Source organism: Chinchilla lanigera, unplaced genomic scaffold (genome assembly GCF_000276665.1).
Source record: "Chinchilla lanigera isolate Chin_1 unplaced genomic scaffold, ChiLan1.0 scaffold00055, whole genome shotgun sequence".
NCBI lineage: Eukaryota > Metazoa > Chordata > Mammalia > Rodentia > Chinchillidae > Chinchilla > Chinchilla lanigera.
In genome coordinates this window covers 5,138,718-5,161,920 of record NW_004955456.1, presented here as the reverse complement: position 1 = coordinate 5,161,920, position 23,203 = coordinate 5,138,718, and the positions used below count along the sequence as shown (strand labels likewise).

Here is a 23,203-nt window from a genome sequence, read left to right as displayed (position 1 = left end):
GGAGACCCAGACGCCAGCTCGGGAACCTTCTGGAGACCTAGTCAGCCGTCCCAACTACCGTGTGGGGACTCCTTCAAGAAGTCCCAGGAGGACTGAGGATTTAGCTCAGTGGTACAGTGCTTGCCTGGCAAGTGTGAGGTCGTGAGTTCGATTCCGGGTACTGGAAAACAAAACACAACAAAACAAAAAAGAAAGAGTGACAGTGAGTTTTCTTTGGGGCTGGGGATTTAGCTCAGCGGCACAGGGCCTGCCTGGCAAGCGCAAGGTCATGAGTTCTATTCCTGGTACCGGAAAAAAAAAATGAAGTCCCAGGAGTAGCCAGTGACTCACGCGATTCCCAAGGGCTGCTGGTCATGACAGCATCTTCTTCCCCATGGAAGAGAACCCTCCAGTGCTCTCCCAGCAAGTCCAACCTCTCCTGGGATGTCCACGACTCCTGTCTGGGTCCAGCTCCTGTGTTGGTCTTCCCCCTGGACATCGGTGGGCCCCTGGAAACTTGCTGAACGGCCCATCCTTCCCTGCCCAGGGAGTTAAACAACATTTGAATCTCACTGCACATTCATGACTGCAGCAGGAGTTACCTGCTCAACAGTATTTATAGTAAGGAGTTTCTGTTTTCTTGATACTCGTTTTCACAGTGACGTTTCTGCTATACAGGTTCCATCTTACAGTCGCTCTGCTTTAGGGCCCTTAAGCTGTTTCTTAGGTTTCGATTTTGTGCAGATACTACCGAGATGGGCATATGCCCCCGCCATCTCTGTAGACCAATTCCCAGAGGTTGTTCGATCCATGGATGCCCACGTTAATGCCTGTGATATTTTCAGACAACCGATTCCCAAAATGCTTGTACATATTTGTGGTCCCATCACTTTCCAGCATCTCCTCGACCTTTTCACCATTCCACACGAGCCCAGAGCCCTCAGTTCACGCTGCAGACTCCCTGAGCACCCCCGCCAAATCGGCGCGTGAGTCTGTGATTCTGGGGCCGCAGAGGGCCTGGGAATCGGGGTGACCATGTTCCCAGTGTCTTAATTTTATTGCTTCCTCTCATGATGAAGCTGGACAAGCAACTCAGCCGGAATTTCATTTTTTACATTTATTTTAAACTGTTTTTTGTTTTTAAAGAGTAGCTTTAGGTTAACAGAGCAAGCAGGGAGAAGTTGCAGAGGGCTCCTGTTTCCCTCTGTGTCCCCCCAACCCCTGCTTCTCACACTCTCAGTGTCCCCCACAGAGCGCACATCTGAGTGAGAACTGGAACTGCAGTTCCGAGCTAGGGCAGCCAGAGTGCCCTTAGCTCCAGCTCCGTGGGAAACAGCCACAAAGCGGCTGCGTCCCTGTGCACCGTGGAGGAGACTTCCTGTTCCGGTTCCCGTGGCCCCGCGTGTTAGCTCCATCCGTGGTATGGCAGCATCTGGCTTTGCTTGGTCCGCATTTAGTCATGATGTATGATATGGAGCATCTTTTTGCGTACTTATTTGCCAGCTCCATATATCTTGTAGTGAGGCATCTGTTAAGGTCTTTGGCTAATTTTTAATGGGGTGGTTTGTTCTCTGATAGTTGACTTTTAAGTTCTTCATTAACTTCATTTTTCTTGCCTCTAAACTAGTAGTACCTTTCATATTTTCCACAGGAAGGTTTTGTTTGGGTTAAATAATGTAATATTGAGTTCAGATTACGAATTTCAAGGAACTATACAAAGATGAGGACTTACCAATATTTTTACTACTATCTATATCCAAAATAAATGTGCAGTGCTACATTCTGAGGTTCAGCATAGCTGTATTTTAACCCCTCTATATTTAAAACGTTTTACTAGATATTCCAGTATAGTGTAACCTCTAAGAATTCTTTTTATGTTATATTCTTTCGACATTATTTCGGCATTCTGGTACTTCGTGTTCATTCTTTTTCCAACCATGCTACTTTCAACATTTCTCAATTTTTCTTTTCTAAAAAATATTTATCTATCTATCTATCATCTATTTATTATCTGTTATCTTTCTCTATCATCTATCTGTCATCTAGCTATCTAGTTATTCATCCATCCATCCATTTGTTTAATTTGTTTAATTGCACATAGAGAAATCCTATTTATGAACTTGAGAAATTTGAAATTTGAAAAATTCACAGAGCTATAGAACCATGCAGTAAAGCTATACACCACCACAATCCAAGCGCAGGTCTCCATTCCTGTTACCTTCTTGAAGGAATAATTCATCCGTGTAACTTGCTTTTGCAAACTGTTTTTCTTTATCTAAGATTCATGCCCTTGCTGTTAGTCACCCCAATAACAAGACCAACCAGGAGTAATAGAACAAGTTGCTCAATTACTTTGGAGGTGTAATACGTGTTCCTCCAATTTCTTGCAGTAATTTTCACCTTCTCCATGCTGTACGTGCTTTGCACAGAATAGGTCCTAAATAAATATTGATTTATCTGATCTCATATACCTCTCTTTTTCTGTCTCACACATGCACAGATGTTAAAAAAAAAGGAGTCCTCTGTCTCAAGACAACCATAAACAAAGAATCTGGGCTACATTAACCATACATGAAGTTTAGCAAGATATATTATAGTGCATTTGGATCTGTTTGAGAAAGATATCTTAAACTAGCAAAAGATTAAGTGCCTACGAAGAATTTTCTTTTGTTTGGTATAGTCTTAAAGTGTCTATCTCAGTCAATTTTGTCTCTTCACCCTTGGTAAGTGTTGGCTTTGCTTTCTTACATCTGCTATCGACCTGCAGACCGCATGGTTGCTGCAGTGCTCTGTGTGGTGTCCCTTTGTTCATCTGCATTTAGCTGATGGCTTTACTGGAGTGGGGAGGACCTGCCAAGCAACTCCCTCAACTCTCTTTCTGTAGCTGGAAGGTTTATTTCTCTTTAAAACTACAGTGAATTTCTTACATGTCATGTTCTCTAAGTATACCCCCAAGCCAGGAAAATGATGACATTAAACTGGTTTGTACCTTAATTTCATCGAGGAATTGCTACTTCTACTCAAACTCTCGGACCTCAGGAAGACACTGACAAAGAATGATGCTTACTTTGTGTGGGGCTGGAGGCCCAAGACAGCTGGAGACTTGATTGTACACATGGAAACAAAAGTACTTGGCATCATGCAGACAGTGAGTTTTAGTGGTGCATTTGTGATAGTTTTGAAGTTTTGATAACATTCCAGGAAGCTTGGATTGCTTGCATGAGGTAGGCAATTTCTTTCTGTGCAACTTGCTAAGTTCCAGGGAGCAGGACACCCTTGTGTCCCTGCAAGGAGGGCTGTGGATGCCAGTTCTTAGTTGCATGTCTCCTAGTACCACTCCGCACAGCATGTCTGGAGATAGAGGCTCAGCTTTGGGTGAAAATCAAGTCCAGAGTAGAGCTTGATGGATTTTTATTTTTTTACTTCAGAGAACAGTTTCTAAGACTCCCTGGATAGTTTGCCTGCTCCAGTGCTTTTGACCCCCTGGTGTCATAAGAGCAAAGGTGTGGCAGGGTCATGAGCAATGGTTGCATGGTGCATTGGTCAGCTTTTCATTGCTGTGACCAAACACCTGGGAAAAACAACTTAAGCGAGGAATGATTGATTTTGGCTTGCGGTTTTGGATGTTCCAGTCCGTGGTCGCCTGGCTCTCTTGCTTTTAGCTCTGTGGTGGTGGTGGTGGAGAAGAGAATCATGGGAAAGGGCCCAGCGGAGGAAAGTTGCTCACCATATGGTGGCAGAGAGTGAAGAACATGAGAGGCAGGGGCCAGGGACCAGGAATAGTCTCCAGGGTCGTGCCCACATGACCCACAACCTTCCACCACTCCCTGGTTTCTAAAGTATCAACAAATCATGGATGGTTTAATCCACTGAAATTGACCCTTCATGATCCAGTCACGTGGAAGCCTCACTAGTCAATGCCTGAGACTTTGGGGGGACATTCTCCATCTGAACCCTAAGATACAAAAAGCTAAAGTCATCATGTTAGAGTGATCCGTGCACACCCATGTTTATAGCAGCACACACAACAGCTAGATCATAGAAATACCTATATGATAGAAAAAGAAAATATGGCATTTATACATGGAGTTCTGCACTGCCACAAAGGAAGATAAACTTGAGTCATTTGTACGAAAATGGGTGTACCTTGGGACCACAATAATAAGTGAAATCAGTCAGATGCAGAAGGTTAAATATTGCATGGTTTCTCGAATATGAGAGACCTGAAAACATAAATGATTTAATGAGCAAATTAAAAGAGACATACTGAGAAGCAGGGAGGTGGACTCTGGAGATGGGAAGGTGGGGTGGAGGAGGAAGGAGGAGGATGGGGCGGGAGAAGTAACACTGATCACAATGTGATCCATATGTGTGTTAACCTCAAGCATGATGTAATCACTGTGTATTGCAAACACATACAGTGAACAGTTAAAAAAGAAACTAGTTGACCTTTATATTTACAAAGAGGGACAGAGGAAACTCAGACCAGGAAACAGTGGGGTCCTGGTGGAGCAGCACTTCAGAGATGCACTTTCAGGATAGGTGGGGTCGCCAGCCCATGTGTGGAGGCCGGGAGTGCCTGCCTGCTTCCTTGATTTCATCGCTGCAGAGCTCACGGTGCTCTCCGACCTCCGGAGCAGTAAGCTGTTGCCCATGTTGTCTTCAGTTACCACTTGCACAGCAGCAGCAGACACACAAGTCCCTGCCCCGCTGCCTATCCTGCCGCCCTGTGTGACATGTCAGGGGACACCTCTGCCCAGAGCCCCGCACTTGGATAAGATTTGCCAGCACCTCTCCTCTCCTTTTGCTTTAAGCTCTTAGCATGGTTTCATCGTTTTGCTTATAAAAATCAAAGCTGTCACTCGGGACATTGAAAGAACAGAGCTGATGCTGCATCTCTGCCACAGTTCGGAACCTCTTCTTCTGCGATGTCCTCGTGTAGTTGGACCCTGCTGCCGTTGTCTTGTACAAGTTTGCCCAACCTCATCAATTTCCCCAGCACCTAAGCAAAAAGGCACCTTGCACTGACCCTCCTCAGGGTGTCGTCCATCACGGTGACGCTTTAAGTGTGGGACCTGGCCTGATTCTGAGACCACTTGACAATGCCCTTTAAACAGAGAACACAGATGCCCAAGCCACTGCACTTGGCAGAGGGATTGATGACACAATCAGCGTGGACATGACGCTGGGCACCATAAACTCTGGAACCCAGAAGCTCTTTTAAATTAAGAAGATATAAGCCCCCAAGTGAAGAATCCCTGAACTCTTGAATTTATTGTTCCCTGTAAAGAAAGAAAGCCAAAATACTATAGACATCACACTAAAAGCCTTGCTTTTGTAGAATTACGCATTATTTTCCTGCCAGTGTTTTGGAGATTTAATGTCATCATCATTTCATTTTTATTCATTTCTTGTGATAAACTTATTATTAAAAATAATAGAAATGGCTGGACCTGTTAACTGACCTTGAACTTGGCATGTGTGAGATAATGCCAATGAAATACAAACACTAGGACTGAAACCAACGTGCTAGTCCTTTCTGTATGAGTGGCAAGGTAACAGGGTCTACTTGATCCAGTTGAGTTGGCCTGTGGCTCCTATTGAGTTAGAAGCAAGAGCAAAAGCATCAGAGGAAGAAGAATGTAAAATGCTGTTCCATACCCGGCACACAATACAACACTTCTTAAACTGCGGGAAAGTGGCTGGGATGTTAGCGGTAGATGCTTTCTGCATTCAAATTACTCCTCACACAATTGCTCAAACCATCTTTGCCTTTTGAAGTGTTCATTTGTGTTGGGAGGGCTTTCGCAAACTTATCCATAGTGGGATTTTTTTTTTTTTACAATACTTTGGCATATCCTGATAATTGTACAAATGAAACAAAACAGCTATCCTACATTGGCTATCTAAAAAGTTTTACAGATAATTTTAAGTTTTAGAAAATGTGCACCAGATCATAAAGAATATATTAAAACTGGAATGTGGAACTTTTACTCCCCAAACTCAGTGGAATGGTGGGAATCTTTATATGCATTTTCTGTGGTTAAAAGTCTAGGTGAACGTGTATTCTAGATAGTAGGGTTCTATGAGACATTCACTTACCAAGCTGACTGCTTCCATTTAACACGAGAATTACAGGGCAAAGTCTTAAGAGCCCAAACAAGGCCCTTTTGTTTATGAAAAGTGTGACTTTTATTGGCCCTCTGTTCGTTGGGCCATTTGGACACTTTTTTGTACTTCTCAGAGGCTCCGGTTAGTGTGCTTGTAGTTCTGGGGAGTCAGCACTAGGTGATCCTCAACACATTTCCGTTTTCTCAGACTCTCCTTTCACGTTTCATGTGCAAGCTGAAATTCTCAGACACGTTGTATCCTGTGTTGTAATTGTTCTGATTGCTTCCTCTACGGATCTGTGAGATTACTGAGGGCATACAAGTTGATACACACACATCCACTCACACACAGGGACAGCCTCTGCAGGGGGCAGGAAGAGATGGAATATTTGAGAAGGAGAGGGTTCCGTGCTGTAATGCTCAGCACTCTGGATTCTGAATTCAGCAATCTGAGTTTGAGTCTTGGTGAGACCTGGGTTTTACCCTCCTGGTTTCTGTTCCAGTCCCACGTTCTCGGAAGTCACAGAGCTGGTTTTTGCTGGGTATGGAGCACTGTGAGTTCAAGGCCAGCCTGGACTACATAGTGAGCTTGAGATCCGCATGAACTACATAGATCCTGTCTCAGAGAGAGAGAGAGAGAGACAGAAAGTGAGAGAGAGAGAGAGAGAGAGAGAGAGAGAGAGAGACAGAGAGGCAGAGAGACAGAGAAACACAGAGAGAGACAGACAGAGAGAGAGAGAGACAGACAGAGACACAGAGAGACACAGAGAGACACAGAGAGACACAGAGAGAGAAAAGCCAGGCATGGTGGTGCATGCGTATAATTTCAGCACTCTGAGAGGCTGAAGCAGGAGGACCACAAGTTCCAGTTGAGCCTGGCCAATTTAGGGACTTAGTGAAATCATTTTTCATACTGAAAAAATGAAGAGTGGGCTAGAGGCATAGCTCAGTGCAAAGGCCCTGGGCTCAATCCCCAATACAGAAAGAATGAGACAGAGAGAGATAAAGACTGTCATCAAAAATTTGCCCTTTGTTATCAAAATATATTTATGATATTCACAGTTACATGAGACCATTTTATTTAAACTCCATTTAAGATAGTTTACAAAAAAGGTTTCAATTCAGTGAGTAATTCTTGACCCACACTACTTCTGTCGTTTCTAATTTTATTCTCTGTAAACACATGGGACGAATACTTCTGCATTCTTTATGAATACACTGGGAGAACGGTTGTTGCAAGATGCCTCAGTGAGCTCATCAGTGGAGATAGCAGTACTTATCTTACTGGAGTGATGTAGGAGTGAGAGAGGAATACACATCCTCTGGCTGGCCCTGGGACTAGACACTGGGGGCTGGCCACATGTCTGGCATAGTTCTCACCCTCTTGCTATAAAAGCATGTATTGCTCACACCTATCCTATAATACGTCTCTTCTTATTATCATTTAGTGTAGCAGAGAAGTATGTCACAGAGTGGCAAAATAATTCATTCAAGGTCACACGGCTGGCCACACATGCAGAAATGCTGTTATAAATCATTACCTTCATCGTTACCATTTGCAGCGTAGTGAGGTTTGGAGCTTTCCCTCCAGGGTTTGTGGAGAATCCACAAAGGGCGTTATCTTTCCGGTGAAGGTAACCACATTGGATCTAATGAATGCCCTGACCTTCACAGTGCTTCGGTACAGGTTTTCCTCAGTAGGATTCTGTCCAAGCTAATTAGCCACATGCGGAGAGGTTGAATGGTTCTCCCTGCAGGCTGGCTCCCTCCTGCTGTTCCTCTGGAGCCTTCCCCTGTGGGACACCTACTGATTGTTAGCCTTGGTGCTTGTCTGGGGAATCAGGATGGAGGTGCTGTTTAGAGAAGTCACATTGGGTGGGTGGACAATGAGCCCGGGCCACCAAGAGTCCCCTGAAGGGAGACCAGGGCCGGGGCTCCTGAACGTCGTGCAGAGGTGGGAGGGAGGGATGCACATGCACAGATGACACCAAAGGAGACGGTGATGCTGCCAGGGACCTCTGCTGGCGCCTGACCCACAGTGGGTGGTGGTGAGTCTTGGCAGAGGACAAGGGTGGCAGCATAGTGAGCACGTGCTTCCAGAGTCTGGACTGAGCCCTTTGCACCGCACACTCCGGGCAGCCATGGGCCCTGCCTGCAGACCCACAGCTGGCCCAGATGGACCATGGTGCTGAGCTGCTGCAAAGCTGAGGCCCCTTTGACTTCTGAGCAAAGCATCTTTCCTGCTGGCCTCTTCCCAGTGTGTACATCAGGGATTCTCTCGCCACCTCTTAAATTCTTACCACGTATTCAGGAGCAGTTCATGGGCATCCATATCCCCTGCCCAGTGCGGCCCCCTGGACTTGGCTTACATTCTTGCATCTCCCCTTGCTGACATGGGCCTGGTCTTTGGATCTGAACACAGGGAGGTCAGACTTTTGCTTTCAGCACTATGCAGTGACTTCACACAAGTTGCTTAGGTTAACTGCGGTAAGGACATGGCACATTGGGGCCCATGGAGCACACATGTTTAGTGGGGATTTCTACAGGCACGATCCCATCTATTGTAAATGAACCATGAGCTAGTTACACTTGCGACTCCCAAGTTCCCTGCCTGGTTCACCTCTGCGTTTCTAAGATGCTGACACAGTGAGCCACAAACTAGAGTTCAGCTAGAGATGCCGAGCTGTTTCCCGCCCTGTCCCAGCTGATCACCCTTTGTAGCTTTGACAAACCTCTTCCAGCATGGCGTTGGAATGTCCTGAAATTCATAGCCAGGTCCCACTCATCTTTGCATCTTGCAGGCAGCCTGCTGACCCACTTGTTGGCCTGAGAATTGTACCAGTTGAGAGAGTGATGGAGGGAAACATGGGGTGTACTTTCTGAGTGCTATTACTGATCTGGGTGGGTGACTGAGACAAAAGTAAAGAAATGCAGTGTGGAGAAACAAAATACCATGTTACACTTTTATTATTATTATTTTTTAAAATTTCAAACAGGTGTTTTTGATGCTTTTGGAAGATCCCAACAAGAAATTACACACTGCCCCAGGCACCAAGTTAGAGCCTCAGAGCCAGAGACCCGCTGGGCCATTCCCTGACTCCTGTAAGTACAGAGTGGGTTTTTGCACTTCTGCTGTAGGACGTGGGTCACCAGCCTCGCTTTACACCCTTTGTTTCTAAAGTTGAATAGCATCAGCCTGAACTAGTGGGCAGGCGGGACTGGGCAGGGAGTGGGTTTGTAAATGGATACGGGTCAGATGCAGGAAGCTCAGGGGTTTGCGCTTGCTCAGAAGGACAGCTATCATTTATGGGGGAAATTTTATCCTTTCTACAGATTTAGACTTATTGTATCAGAAATTTCTCATGAATAAATAACACTGTTCCTCATGTTTTCCCTGCAATGTAAACAAAGCAATGCAGTCTGCTTTTTCGGCTTCCCTATCGCGCTGATGCTGGGCTGGCAACTGGTTGATGTGGTTTTAAGAAACTACCTGATGTGTGCTCCACTTCCATGGGACTCTGTCTCTGGGGATCCTGTCTTTTGTGTACAGGCTTCCTTATGTCAGCCTTAACAACAGGACAGAATCCAGGCTTCGTTTCTGAGGTGTGATGGCAGCATAGGTTCAACCCAGTGCCTAGCATGTTTATTAGCAGGAATTCATCAAGGATCACAGAGCCTGGCTCGACGGGTGCAGCAGGCAATAAACCTCAAAGGGTGCCTTCTGAGATCTCATCCATCAGGAACTCAGACCCATGAATACACTCCTAGGGTTAAGTGAATTATATTACTTTTAGTAGATGCTTGGTGTGTTCTTACCAGCACTGTTCGAGTGTTGTAATTTCTCTATTTGCTTTCCAGCCCTTGTTATAATGAAGTTTAGTTCTACCTGTCCCTCTGTCCGTCTGCCTATCTATTTTCAAAGTTGATGTTTAGTAGATTTCTCATTTTAATTTTCCTTTACAGTTCCCTAATGATTATGTCAAGCATATCTTCTTTTTTAACAGCTCTGTTGAGATATAATTCATACACCACTAATTTTACCTGTTTAAAGTGTACAATTCATTGAGTTTTATACTTGTGCCCTTCCTACCATTCTCAGTTTTTCCTCACCCCCAAAAGACTCTCTGGTCTGCAACATGTAGATACCCCTTCCCGCCATCCTCAGGAAAATCTCTGGCATTTTTCCTACCTGTAGATTTGCCTCTTCTAGACATTTTATATAAATAGCATTGTAGATGTTGTCTTATTTCATTCTTCTCATTGCTGAGACAAAATATCTGCTGCCCAAAGTTAAAAGAGGAGAGGTGGATTTGGCTCACAGTTTGTAGAGGTTTCAGTCTGTCATCGACTGGCTCCAAGGCAGAGCGGCACTGCAGATGGACGTCACAGAAGAGACAGCTTGTGGTGAGCAGAAGGCAGAGGGCAGCGAGGAGCAAGCAGTAAAGGGCAAAGGCAGATTCTTTGTGTCCCTTTATATCCTATGTAGGTGCTACTATAGGGCAGGTAGCACTCACACCCAGAACTGTGCCAAACCAGTCAGTGGACTAACTTACAGCATCACACACGAGATCCTGCCACAAAAGACACTGATGATGACTGTATGAGGCTTTGGGGGGAGACATCTAGATACAAGCCATAGCAGATACGGTCTTTTGTAACCAGCTTCTTTCACTTCACGGAAGTTATGCAAGGTTTATTGTCACAGTGTGTATTGGTACTTTATTTCTTTTGATGCCCAGATCACATTCCATTATTGTGTGTACATGACACATTTTTATCCCTTCATCAGATGATGGGTGTTTGGGTTATTTCCAGTGTCTCGTTGGTATGAACATGCTGTTATGAACATTCATGTGCAAGCTAGTTTTCACGGATGTACATTTGCTCTTCTGTCTGTATCTAGGAATGGAATTGTTGAATCATCTGTTTAATCACTGAGGAACTGCCAGAGAGTTATCTAAAGCATGTACTCCTCACATTCCCACCAGCAGTGGGCGAGGGCTTTTGTTTCTCTGTATCTTTATTAACATCAATGATTCCTAGTACTGGGCATCTTTTCAAGTGTTTATTGGCTATTATTAAATCTTTCAAGAAACATTTGTTAAAGTTCTTGTTCATTTCTGAACAAGGTCAGGGTTGCTTTTCCCGTTTTTGCTATTGTTGGTGAATTGTGAGAGTTCCTTATGTTTTCTGGATATAAGCCCCACCATACTCTGCTGTTACTGAATGGAGCAATCTCATTATATCGATTATATGCATGTTTCCTGAAGTGCTGTTTCGTTTTCTGTCTTTCTTGACTTCTTGTCAGGTTGCTTTGTTCACCCTTGAAAATGGGTATTGAAGTTCCCTACTACTATTTTAGATGTATGAAATTCTACTTTGATTTCTCTAAGTGTTTAGGAGCCCTAATGTTTGGTTCCAGTGTGTCTATAATTATTACATCTTCTTGGTGAATTGATGCTTTCAATAAAAGGAACATTTTATTTAAGGACCTTTATGCAAAACTCTTTTCATCTGCTGTAACCAATTTCTCCTTAGCCTATTTGTCTGATATTAGTATAGCTACCTCTCTTATTTTTCAATTACTGTCCACCTGAATTATCTTTCCCCATCTTGTTAGCATATATATGTCTGTGGGCCTTTTATAGACAGCATACAGTTGAAACCTATTTTTTTTAAGCATTGCTTTCAGTCTATGTCTTTCACTTAGACACTTTAAGGAAAATGGATTAAGGGAATTATGATAGAGTAGTACTTACTTTGCATTTTGTGTTTTTGTTTTCTGTATGCCTTATAACTGTTTCTCTTTTCTTCCACTACTGATTTTGGTGTTCTTTTTTGTGATATGTTTTAGTTTCTTTTTATTTATATAGTGCAAATATTTTATTTATCAAAGGGATTATGTATAAAACCCTAAAGTTGTGCTAATCTATCTTAAATTAATATTAACTTCAATCACATACAAAAACATTACACTTGTACTCTACTGACTTTATATTGTTAGTATCAAAAGTTACATCTCTATATATTGCATATCCAACATAGCTTATAGTTATTTTTATGATTATTGGTTTTTAAATCCTGCAGAAAAGTATGAAGTAGGGTACAAAGCAAGATTTAATAGTATTAATTTTATATTTGTCCATGAATTTATGTTTACTAGAAAGCTTTTTATTTGAGCTGTCTGTGAGTTACTGTCTAATATTTTTTTCATTTCAACTTGCAAGGCTGCCATTACCATTTCCTGTGGGGTAGCTTTGCTAGTCATGTACATTTGTAGCTCTTGTTGGTTTGTAAATGTCTAATTTCTCTTTCCGGTTTGAAGGGCATTTATGCAGGATGTGAAACATTTTACTGTGTTTCCTGATCATTGGGAATAACCACCCTCTGCCTTCTGGGAAGCAGGGCTCTCCTGAGATGATTGGCTGACAGTCATACTGAGTTTTCCTTTCTCATTTTCAAGCTGCCTTCTTTTCTTTGAACTTTTGGTAGTTTATTCGTAATGTGTCTTGGTGTGGGTCTTTGGGTTTCTATTACTTGGTGTTAGTGCATGAATCTCCTCGCATTTGCTTATCCCTGTTTCCTCAAATTTTGGGAAATTTGGGCCTACTTTTTTCTTTCTCTCCTCTTTTGCTGTAAATTTCAAAATTCAGGTATTGTCCACCTCATAGTGTCTCATATGTGTCTTTTTCTCTGACTACTTCTTTTTAATAACAAAAATTTGTTTCTCAGGCCCAATAATTTTATGTGACTGTCCTACCTTTCACAGATTCTTTTCTCTTCCAGTTCAAATCTACTCTTAAACTTTGCTAGTGATGCTGTTTTTCAATTCAGTTATTGTACTTTTCAGCTTCAGACTTTCTGTTCATTTCTTTTATATTCTTAAAATCACTTTATCTCTTCATGGATATTCTCATGTGGTTTATATATTGTCTTTCTGATTTCCTTTAGATCTTCACTCATCTTTCTCTTCAGCTCTCTAAGAATATTTAGGGCAGTTATTTTCAAATCTTTATTGGCATATATGTCTTCAAAGACTATTTTTGAACATTATTTTGCTCTTTTATGGGGAACAGGCTCACCTGTTTTTTGTCATGCATGTGTCTGTGTTTACTGAAACTTGGCATTTAATAAATCAGCCACTCCTCCCCGTCTTTGTAGACTGCTATGGAGGACATTTGCCAGTTAGTGGTTCCTGCACCTTGAGTTCAGCTGGGAAAGTCTTGTGGACTTCTCAGTTCTTTTCTGGGCTTGTGTCCTATCTGAGCTTCCATAGATACATACTTTTCTTTCCAATTTCCCTTGGCCACTTTTAAATGCTCGAGTTTCTCACTGACTCTCCCAGTAGTACATTTTGGGGTTTCAGATGCTCTGCTGTCCCCCATCCCCTTACTCTTTCATCCCAGAGGTCTGCCATCCCCCTTGGTTCGCACATACTATTGTGCTGCTGATGCTTTTGGTGGTTTTCAGGCTGAGATCTGAACTTGGTTGCCATTCATATGTCATCTCCGAGTCAGGTGGGACAAACCAGTCTCCCAGGCAGTGCACAGCCAGGCCAGAGCTTCATAAACAATTCCCACACTGCTCTTTCTGTCCCAAAGGAGGGGTGAAGAAATGGCTCATTTCCTTATAGCCCCACCAACATGGGGAAGGTAGGGGAGGGTCACATAGAAGCACCACAGCTACCATTCTGTGTGTGGTTTTCTTCTCCTCTTTCCATTGTGGGGACACTAGGAGTTCACTTGATTGCTTAGATACTTGACTGATTCCCAGAGCTCCTAGAAGACTGTGTTACTTGGCCTGTAATTATTCATTTGCTGTCTCCATGGGGGACTGGGGGACTGGAGGTCCTAATCCACCATTTTCCTGCATCATTCTCCTCTTGATGGTTTTAAGGGACCATTTTTATAATTGAATATTCTGACTTTCTTTCTTTTCTTTTTTTTTTTTTTTTTTTGAGTTTTTAGCAAAAAGCTGTATATTCAGTACACCCAGAGTTTTCTCTCTTCCATGTTATCTGGCAGGCAGTTTTCAATCACTATAACAAATAACTGGGATAATGAACTGATAAAGAGAGAGGTTTATTTTGGCACAAAGTTTTGGAGGTTCCAGTCTGTGACCAATTGTTGATATTCATCATCCAAATCACAATAAGATCAGTAGATCTTCTTGGCTTGTACCACTTTTCAAAAGTCAGATGAGGCAGAGAATTTTCAAAATCGTCACGTCTAGTTTTTGTTTTGTTTTCTGTTTGTGTGACATTCATTCCCTGCCTTTAATCTCCGTGACTTCCCATTTTATTGTAAGTATCAAGCAGAACCCAGGCAACTCTTTCAGGTGTTTGAAAATATCCACAGCTAAATGTCCAACTTTGTTGCCTGTGATTCTTCTCTCTACATAACTGTGAGGAGCAATTGTGTGAGATTTTAATGCTACATGAGAGCATGCTGCTCCAGTTTCTGGTAGTGCGCTGCTTGCTTCCTCCCGAATCTTTGTGAGTAATATCTTTGATTTTCCTATTTCTATTCAGTCTGCCCAGGAAGAGCTACACTTTCTCTGTCATGGTCTCTGGATTCCTTCTATCTGTCTACTGGCCATTGACTTCAAACCACTCTCTTGTTTTTAAGTTTTTGTTATGGCAACTTTCTTTTTTCCAGTATCTAAACTCTGTATTAAAGTATTAAGCTGTTATTAAAGTATTGTTGACTTTGCAGATTAAAATGACACTCGTTCCTTACCCCCCCCCCCCCCCCCCTCTCCCGCCGCTGCAGCCAGCCACTTTCTACGATTGGCTGGAGCTCTGGACTTAGCACCCTGGATTCTGGGTCCAGGATAGTACAGGTGCCACCCAGACAGCATCCTCACCTACAGTTCAGCATCTGTCTAAGCCCACTGGGGCCCTTGTTAGAATTTGGTTCCTTGAGGACCTGAGTCCCCACTTTTTGGCTGGCTGTCATGTGAGGGTTGCTCTCAGCTCCTAATGGAAACTGGCAGTGATTTCTTCAAAGTGAGCAGAAGAATCTGTTTTGTTAATTTTTAAGGCATCTGGACAGAGACCTTTACGACAGTTACAAATTCTCTTCACCTTTGCCATCTGATGTCTAATTGTAGGAGTAAAAACCATCCTGCTCAGGGCCTTACATGTACAGGAGAGGATGTTCAGCGGTCCGGTCACTGAGGATCCTTCTATTTCACCCCACTCGAGCACTATTAGAACAGGCTAAGCTGAATTTTTATAACAGGTTCCTGTTAATATTCACCTGCCACTTATAGTTCCTCCATTGTAATATTGCTGTTGCTATTTCTCTTTGACCCTCTTTATAGTTTTTAAGAAGTGTCTTAAATTTATTTTTATTAGAAATAAACTGCATGCATCTTATAGTAAATGCCTTAGATCTTAGTTATAGAACCCGGTAGAACACACCTGTGCAACCACCACCCAGACTGAGGCAGAAGGTTTCCAGTGCCCGGCAGGCACCTCTGTCCCCACAAAGCCAAACCCCTGCCACGAGGATCATCCATCACTGGAGGACCCTTGTGCCTAGCTTTCAACTTTGTATAAAGGAAAAGGTGCTATGATATGAGAGTCTGGGGTTTTATTTCTGAGATCCATCCTTGACATTCCTTGTGTAATTTTGATGTAGTACTATTCATATATGTAATATGTATGCATATATATAATTGTAGTTTTTCTATGCTCTACTCTAGAAATTCCATTTTATCTGGAAATAAATGTTAGTTTTCTCTATTATTTCTTAGTACTTTTTCTAAAAGTTTAGTTTCTGAGCATTCATTTTTAAAAACATACATTAATTAATGATTTTCATAGGTAAGAAGGAATTTAAAGATAATGTGATTGCTAGGTACTCATAAATACTTTATTATTACAATAATGTAGGACAACTTCCATGGAAAACTCATAATCTACATAAGCCTTCTTCATTATGGTTATACATGTAGTTTGAAAAATGATGACTTCACGTTCTGAATTTGGGGCACCTTAAGAAAATCCATGTAAATATGTGAAAATGAAACATGAGTAGTAAAACCCAGTGCTGAGTGTGAAAGTGTGGTGTTTTGAATTTGAGAAAGTAACCTCAGGAAAGAGGAGCCACTCTTCTTCCACTGTTGCTGAAGGTAATGGTATAGAAATGTAATTTTCTTTATCATGCAAATTACAGGTTTTGGAAGTGAACTGTCCTTTATAAATCTTTTACATTCTTCATTACTAAATAAGCAGTGAGTCCAGGATACTTTAAAACCAATCTGTGTAAGTTCCCTTGTTTTTGCTGGTTTTATGAACTTCTGTTAAATTCTCACATGAAACTCAACCGAAGGCCTCTAAGTCCAATTTGAGTTCCTAGGTAGAGATAATTTGATCAAATGTTAGACTGGACTATCACAGAGAGTGTTTTGATGCATTCTAAACAAAGCAACTTAGCCAATGTTTCTCCTTCCCCTAGCGTATGATCTACGCTAGAGAAATTCAATTTTTAGAACAGCCATTAACAAAATCCTTCCCCTTCTCATTGGTGCCCGGGATGATTGCTCTTCTGTTATTGATCCTTCTGCTGCTGCACCTGCCTGTGGGTGCCCATATGTCTTTCAGGGTCCAGCTTTCAAATAACTCACTGCTTGCTTCCCTGTGAGATTGATGAAGGCTGCATAAAATATAAAATATATACTTTTTAATCATAGAGACCCTACTGGTGCCATAGAAGTGAGTTATGAAGACCAATCTCTGGAATAGTGCATTTATCCTTCTGTCTATACTGTGGGGTGTGGAAGTCACTTCTTCATGGAGAAAGAAACTTCATTAGCTGCCTAACAAAACTGTCTTGGTTACTTTTTTCTCATTGCTGGGACAAAATACCTGACGCCCAAAATTAAGGAAGGAAAGGTTTATTTCGCTTACAGTTCATGGAGGTTTCAGTCCATACTTGGCAGATTACAAGGCAGACTGGCACACGGCAGAGAGCTATAGCTCAGGGCACAGAACACAGCAAAAGCAACAACCACACACCAGGGCGGAATGGCAGAGGAATGGCCTCAAGCACTCTTTTCCTCTCCCTTACATATGCAAACTATCCACCCCAGGGTGGGTGCAGTTCTCACACCCATAATTAAACTCTAATAGCCTGCCCCATGGCCGCATGAGGCTTCGGGGGGACACACAGACATAAACCATAACAAAAACCACCTAGTGACCTAGCACTAACATTCATTTATAGGTATATCAGACTTGAAGATGGAGGCTTTACATCCATTCACATTTTTGGGCTTGACCTCACTGGAGGCAGGCTCGGGGTTTAGAGTTGTTATCTGACCTGCCCATACCCCTAGTATTTCCAAGATGAAATTCCTGTCCAGGTACAACTGCTGTGGAAGTGTGTTGAGCTCTATTCTCTGTTTTTTGGACAGGCTTTTCTAAGCCCTCATGTTTATTATAGTAGTTGAAATACCCATAGGCAACTGGATTAATTATTTGGCTTCCAGAAAAAGTTAGTGATTTGGCACTGGAATGATAGTTGGGAGAATTTGTTAAGCCAGAGATTACTTGTTAAGCCAAGGTCAACTGACTTTAACTGCTCTGAGACAGGGCCTGGGGATGAGCATTTCCCCCAGGGGAGCGCTGGTCCAGGCACCATGCCTTTGGTATGAGAGTAAGAGGAGATTCCTATCTAGAATAATACACACCGGCTTTCTCTCTCTCCAGTGTTCTCTAACTGTGTTCCGGTGTTAGGGACTGAACTGTATTTTCCCAAATTCTCATGTTGAAGTCCTGACCTCTAGGATCTACACCTGTGATTGACTTTGAGACAGGACTTTGAAAGACACAGATGAGGTCATTGGAGTGGGTCCTACTCTAACACGACCGGTGTTCTCATTAGAGCAGGCGATGAGGACCCGCACACACATGGAGGGTGGCTTGGGAGCTCACAGGGAGAAGAGGGCCATCTGAAAGCCAAGGAGAGCAACTTCCTGGACATCAACCCTGCCGATACCTGCAGCTTGGATTTCAGGCTCCAGAGTAGACAATCAACGTAAGGTACTTCAGCGGCCCACTGTGTAGTGCTTTGTTACGGCAGCAGGAGCAGACTGGCAATGTAGGAGAATCCCTTCCTTGCTGAGCTGTGCTGTTCGGGAGGTTTGGCGCCTTGGTGGTCAGTCTTAGCACCCTGCACGTTCATGTCGTTCTACTTGACTACAGTAGAAACTGCCGTGTGCTGAGGACACCAGCACATTGCACAGCGCTCTCCTGGCCGTAATTCCAACACTGCCTCTTGAGGAGCTTTCCGCCTTTTCCTCCATCTGCTCCCTGGATTAACCTGTGCTTTCCTTATAGGAGCGAGCATGCGGTTTATTGTCACTTACTGCGTGGTTTTCCTTCTCTTCCAGGGTTTTCATAATACGGCGCTTGCAGGCTAGCCTGTGCATTCTCAGTAAGAGTTCCCTACGCGGCCAGAAACCTCTGTCCCCTATCAGATCTTCTCTGCTCCTCTCTCTTCTGCCTCCTGTCCCCTCCTCTCACTCCTCCTGTGCGTGGCCCTGCTGTGAACTCCCTTCCTGCTTCAGGGAGAAAACATAAGTGGATAAAAGGCTAAGCTGATGCCCTACTCCCTGCCCCATCCCTGCCTTTCCTTCCTGTCCCTGGGGAGAATGGGTCTCTCCCCCCAGGTGAGACCACTGCTGCTGGCATGATGACTTCCTTCCTCTGTCGGAGGAAGGTTTCTTTGGGCGAACTTCTCCCCATCTCCTGGGTTGTTCCCATTAGGGTTGAAACACCCTCACCCCGCTCCTTTGGGAAAAACCAAGCAAACAGTCCTGTGTACTGTCACCCATGTAACAATCCCAGTATCATATTCTCTACTCCGCAGCCAAAGCCTTCTTTTAAAAGTAAGCGTTTGATCACGCTATTCTCATTTAAGAATATTTGATGGTTTTGCCCTCCCTTGGCTTTGTGTTCTGCCCACAGACTCCTAGGATGATTCATGCCATGGATCCCAGCTCCTCCCTCTCTTCTGCTACTGTCAGTCTCTTGGAAAGATCAAGCTCCTTTTGGCCTCCAGAATCTTCTCAAGTGTTCTCGGTCCCAGCCCCTTGTCTGAGCTCATCTCTGTATTCTTCAGTGTGGGAGTCAGTTGTCCCTTCTCCAAATCACAGGACCAGGTCCGAGACCGCCTGAAAAGCGCCCAGGTCCCCTCTTATTCCTTGAGGCCCCTGTGACACACTGCATTTAAACAGTTAATTGTGCTTGCTGACAGCTGTGCTGCCCAAAGACTGAGCCCGAGAGAAGGCTGGAGCTGGCCTTATGTACCGCCGTTTCCTGGGTTTTGTCACACACACAGAATGCATGTTGCTTGCCTGACTACCTAATGAATGGGTTGGTCACCTGGAGTCCTGCAGGAAGGCAGGTGGTGATCTTCTGGTATGTGTGGGTCAGGGCGAGGGTCTGGCCTTCAGAGGGGCTCTGCAATGCCCTGTGTCTCCCCATGCCAGTCCCACTGGCGTCCCCTCATGCTATGCAGCTGCTCCGGTCATGACACCATTTTAAAAGACCTTTAAAAAAAAGCAACTTAAAAATCGCCCAGTCTTTATTAAAATAGCATCTTTATAGGCCCAACTCTCACAAATTTCGGTTCTGAAGACTCAAGCTTTTAATGAACACCTCAGGTCCATCACTCAGGTGATGTTAGCTGGCCTCGGGTCACTCCTATAAAAAGCACCCTGTTAGTCTTCCTGAGTTTAAAGTTCATGTGAGAGATGACAAATCCATCCAACACCGAGTGAGTCCAGGAGATGCGGTTATTTTCTCTACAGCAGGCATTGGCATTAAAAAAAGATTCTATGGAGCCTTCTCCCCTGTGTGAGATCTGAGATCACATTTGAATTTCCAGCTCTACAGCTTGTCACGGCCACTTTACATAAAATCCTTCTGCTTTTCTTCTCCCACAGTTTAATCCTCTGTATTTCCTTCCTAATTGCTGCTACTTCTGAGGATGGAAAGCAGTCTGGGCAGTGACTCATTTGAAGGGTTTGCAGCCTCTCCTTTGCTCTGTAAGACAATCCAGGGAGCAGAGCCTGTCTTACAGGGGCCTACCGTCATTCTCTGCCTCTTCAAAGACCTCCTTCCAATTCTTTGTATATCTCCTAGGCTTCACCATGGTTTAAACCCAGAGTGCTGCCTTGTTTTCTTTTTCCACATTTCCCTGAACTTCAAAAAACACCTTCTCTGCATGCAAGATTGGGAGGGGATGCAGCCGCTGCCAATTATATGTGCCGGCAGAGCTTTGTGTTCTGAGTTCCCTAAAGTCAGTGGTACGCTAACGGCAGGGTGCCCTGCCCGATGGAGTTTGCCAAAGTAAAATGGAACTGAAATAGACATGGGCAGGAAAATTGCTGGTGGCAGGTACCAGGATGCAGCAACATCTACCAGGGGCTGTGGGGAGTCGGGGAAGTGTGTGAAGCTGTAATTCCTGCAGCTGCGCAGATCAGAGATGCCAAAGAAGCACCTGAGGCTGCTGATGAGTGGGTCCAGTCCTTACTTCCTGAACTGGAATATCATCTTCCTGAGAAATGTTTGACACGAAGGGGCTTTGGTGTCTTGAAGTGTAGTCACTGCCTCAGAAAGAAGGAGGAAGCAGCTTGAGCAATTCTGATGGGACTCGTGCTGGGCAGCCTCTGTCTCAGGGAAGCTTTGACCGGCATGTCCTCTGGGTCGTCTCGTCCCCTCCTCAGCACCCCTCCTCAAGGACAACTGAGTAGATGTCCTGAGCTGACTGCAGGTTGTGTACGTTTGTGCAAAGTGCTTGGGGCTAGATGCGTGTCTCAGCCACTTTCCGTGTTGCTGGGACACAATACCCGACACCCAGAACTTTAAGGAGGAGAGGTTGATTGTGGCTTATGTTTTAGTCCATAGTCAGCTGGCTCCAAGACGGGACAGAGAGCAGAGGTGCCTGGTGGAGGAGAGCTGCTCATGGCATGGGGAACAGGAAACAGAGTCAAGGCTGGGGCTGGGGTGGGAGATCACACTCAGCGACCACTTCCTCTGACCAGCCCTGCCTCCGAAAAGCAAGTCCGCAGTAAGCTCCCACAATCTAATCACCTTCCCAGAGTCCTGCCTATGACCCCATAAGGCTTTAGGGGGATTTTTAGATATAGACCATAACAGTGTATCTCAGCTTTTGGAGTTTTTCAGATTTTTGAATATTTGCATATTCATAACTAGAGATTTTGGCCTAAACATGACATTCATTTATGTTTTGTATATACCTTAAGCACATGTCTCGAAGGTAATTCTGTACAACATTTTAAATCTTCTTGTTCACAAGGCCACATTTCATGGCGTGGGGTTTTGCACATGTAGGGTCATATTAGTGAACAGAAACGTTTTGATTTTGGAGCAGTTCAGATTTTGAAATTTTGAATTATGGCTGCTCGCTCATTACCTGGATTCCTTCTCTCTGGTTCCTTAGCTCTCACTCCCCCTCCCTTGCAAAGAGAGACGCCATGGAATATTGCGAACAGCTGCATTATTTCTCTTAAGACCATGGTGTTAAAGTGGGACTTTGCAAACTGCCTTAAATCTGATGTTTATACTCTTAAAGATCATGTTGAAATGGAGCCTCTGTTAGTGATCTGAAGACTCCTCTTACCCCGTGCTTCCACCTCACCTTCACATCGAGCTCCCAGGACCCAGGAAGACCTGTTTGTGGCTCGTCCACTTGCATCCCAAAAGCTAAATTTAATATTTAAGATGACAACATAAATCTGCCCATAACAACCCGAACACATCTTGAAAATACATTTCATGAACTAAAGTTGTGATATGCTTCTCATAGTACACTGCTTCTACAAAGGCTCCTAAAATCATGGTGTTTTATACAACATGTGAAACTGCTAGGTGTAACTGTCAAGCCTGAGAGTAGAATCAAGAATTTAAAGGAACTGGAAGAAAACACATGGCCAAGATTAAGCTCTCTGAGTGGAAGAATGAAGCTAGGGGCAAGAAAAACTTCAGTTCAGTAAGGCGACAGGTAAGGATGCTAAATCCCATATTTGGTCAATATGCAGCCATTCTCTCCCATCCGTCAGCCCTTACTGAGTGGGCGGGAGAGTGCAATTAAAGCTGAAGACAAGATGAAATAGGCTCGACTCTTCCCAGCTCCACGGGCTCATCACCAGTGAAGATGACAAAAGTGTGGAAGGGGACAGAAGCAGAGAGGGAGATGATCTCAGGGCTCAGGTGGGAGGGAAATGGCAGCCAGGAGCTTTTCCTTCCTGCCTAGTTACATGTGCTGATTCTCACTGTGTTCTCAACGCTGTATTCAGGGCTCCTCCCCACTTTAGCATCCTAACTTTTCCCAGGCAGATGCCCCTCAGCAGAGCACAAGAGCCGGAACAATGCCCTTCCTGCCCCCAAGCATGGTCAGAGCGATGACCATTGATGGACCTGGCTTGAAGGGTGACAGGGCTACAGCAAAGGTCCCTAGCATCACTTTCTATCATTCAGAACTCTGAAGCACGCTGGGGTGTGGAAACCCAGTGCGGGGCCACTTAGAGACCACGGAAGCTCTGTCTGGTGCTTCAAGGACAACCGGGCTCAGTGTTCCGGGGACTTGTCTAGGTACTGGGTGTAGTTAGTGACACAGCTGGGTGGGCTCTGGTCCACTGACTGTCCAGTCACTGTCTCTGTGAGGCAGGCTTCGTCCAATGTGTTCCAGTAACCTTCAAATAGTCCAAAACAATGGAGCTGGCTACAAAGAGGAACAGGATCCAAAGTCAAATCCTAATGTGATGCTTTTAACATGTTGTCTGTTACAACCATTGCATGCTTTTCAAAGGACCAAATCAATGATATGTCACTGTATCGCAGTCAGAAACTTAGCAACGTGCTGGGAGAAAAGTGCTCTTTTATCTGGCTGCTTTAAAATTTTTTTTAAAGCAAAAAAATCACATTTTAAATGATGTTACAAAAATGAGCAGATAAATTGTTGTAAAAGTTGGGTAGGATACAGTTGTGAAGTTATGGGCAGAACAATTTTGATCTTGCTTACTATCTAATGTGTAATTATATCTTCAGCTTTATGTTGCAATAGTAAGCACACAAGTGC

At 43.9% G+C, this 23,203-nt stretch overlaps 1 protein-coding gene across 1 annotated transcript in view; it reads left to right on the top strand.

The window, feature by feature from the left end:
* Window positions 1-23,203, top strand: part of Abca13 (ATP-binding cassette, sub-family A (ABC1), member 13) — a 363,756-nt gene that overhangs the window by 179,339 nt on the left and 161,214 nt on the right. Inside the window, exon 39 of the mRNA XM_013520510.1 lies at window positions 9,086-9,191. Coding sequence (XP_013375964.1) covers window positions 9,086-9,191 — 106 coding nt within the window. The remainder of the gene's footprint in view (window positions 1-9,085; window positions 9,192-23,203) is intronic.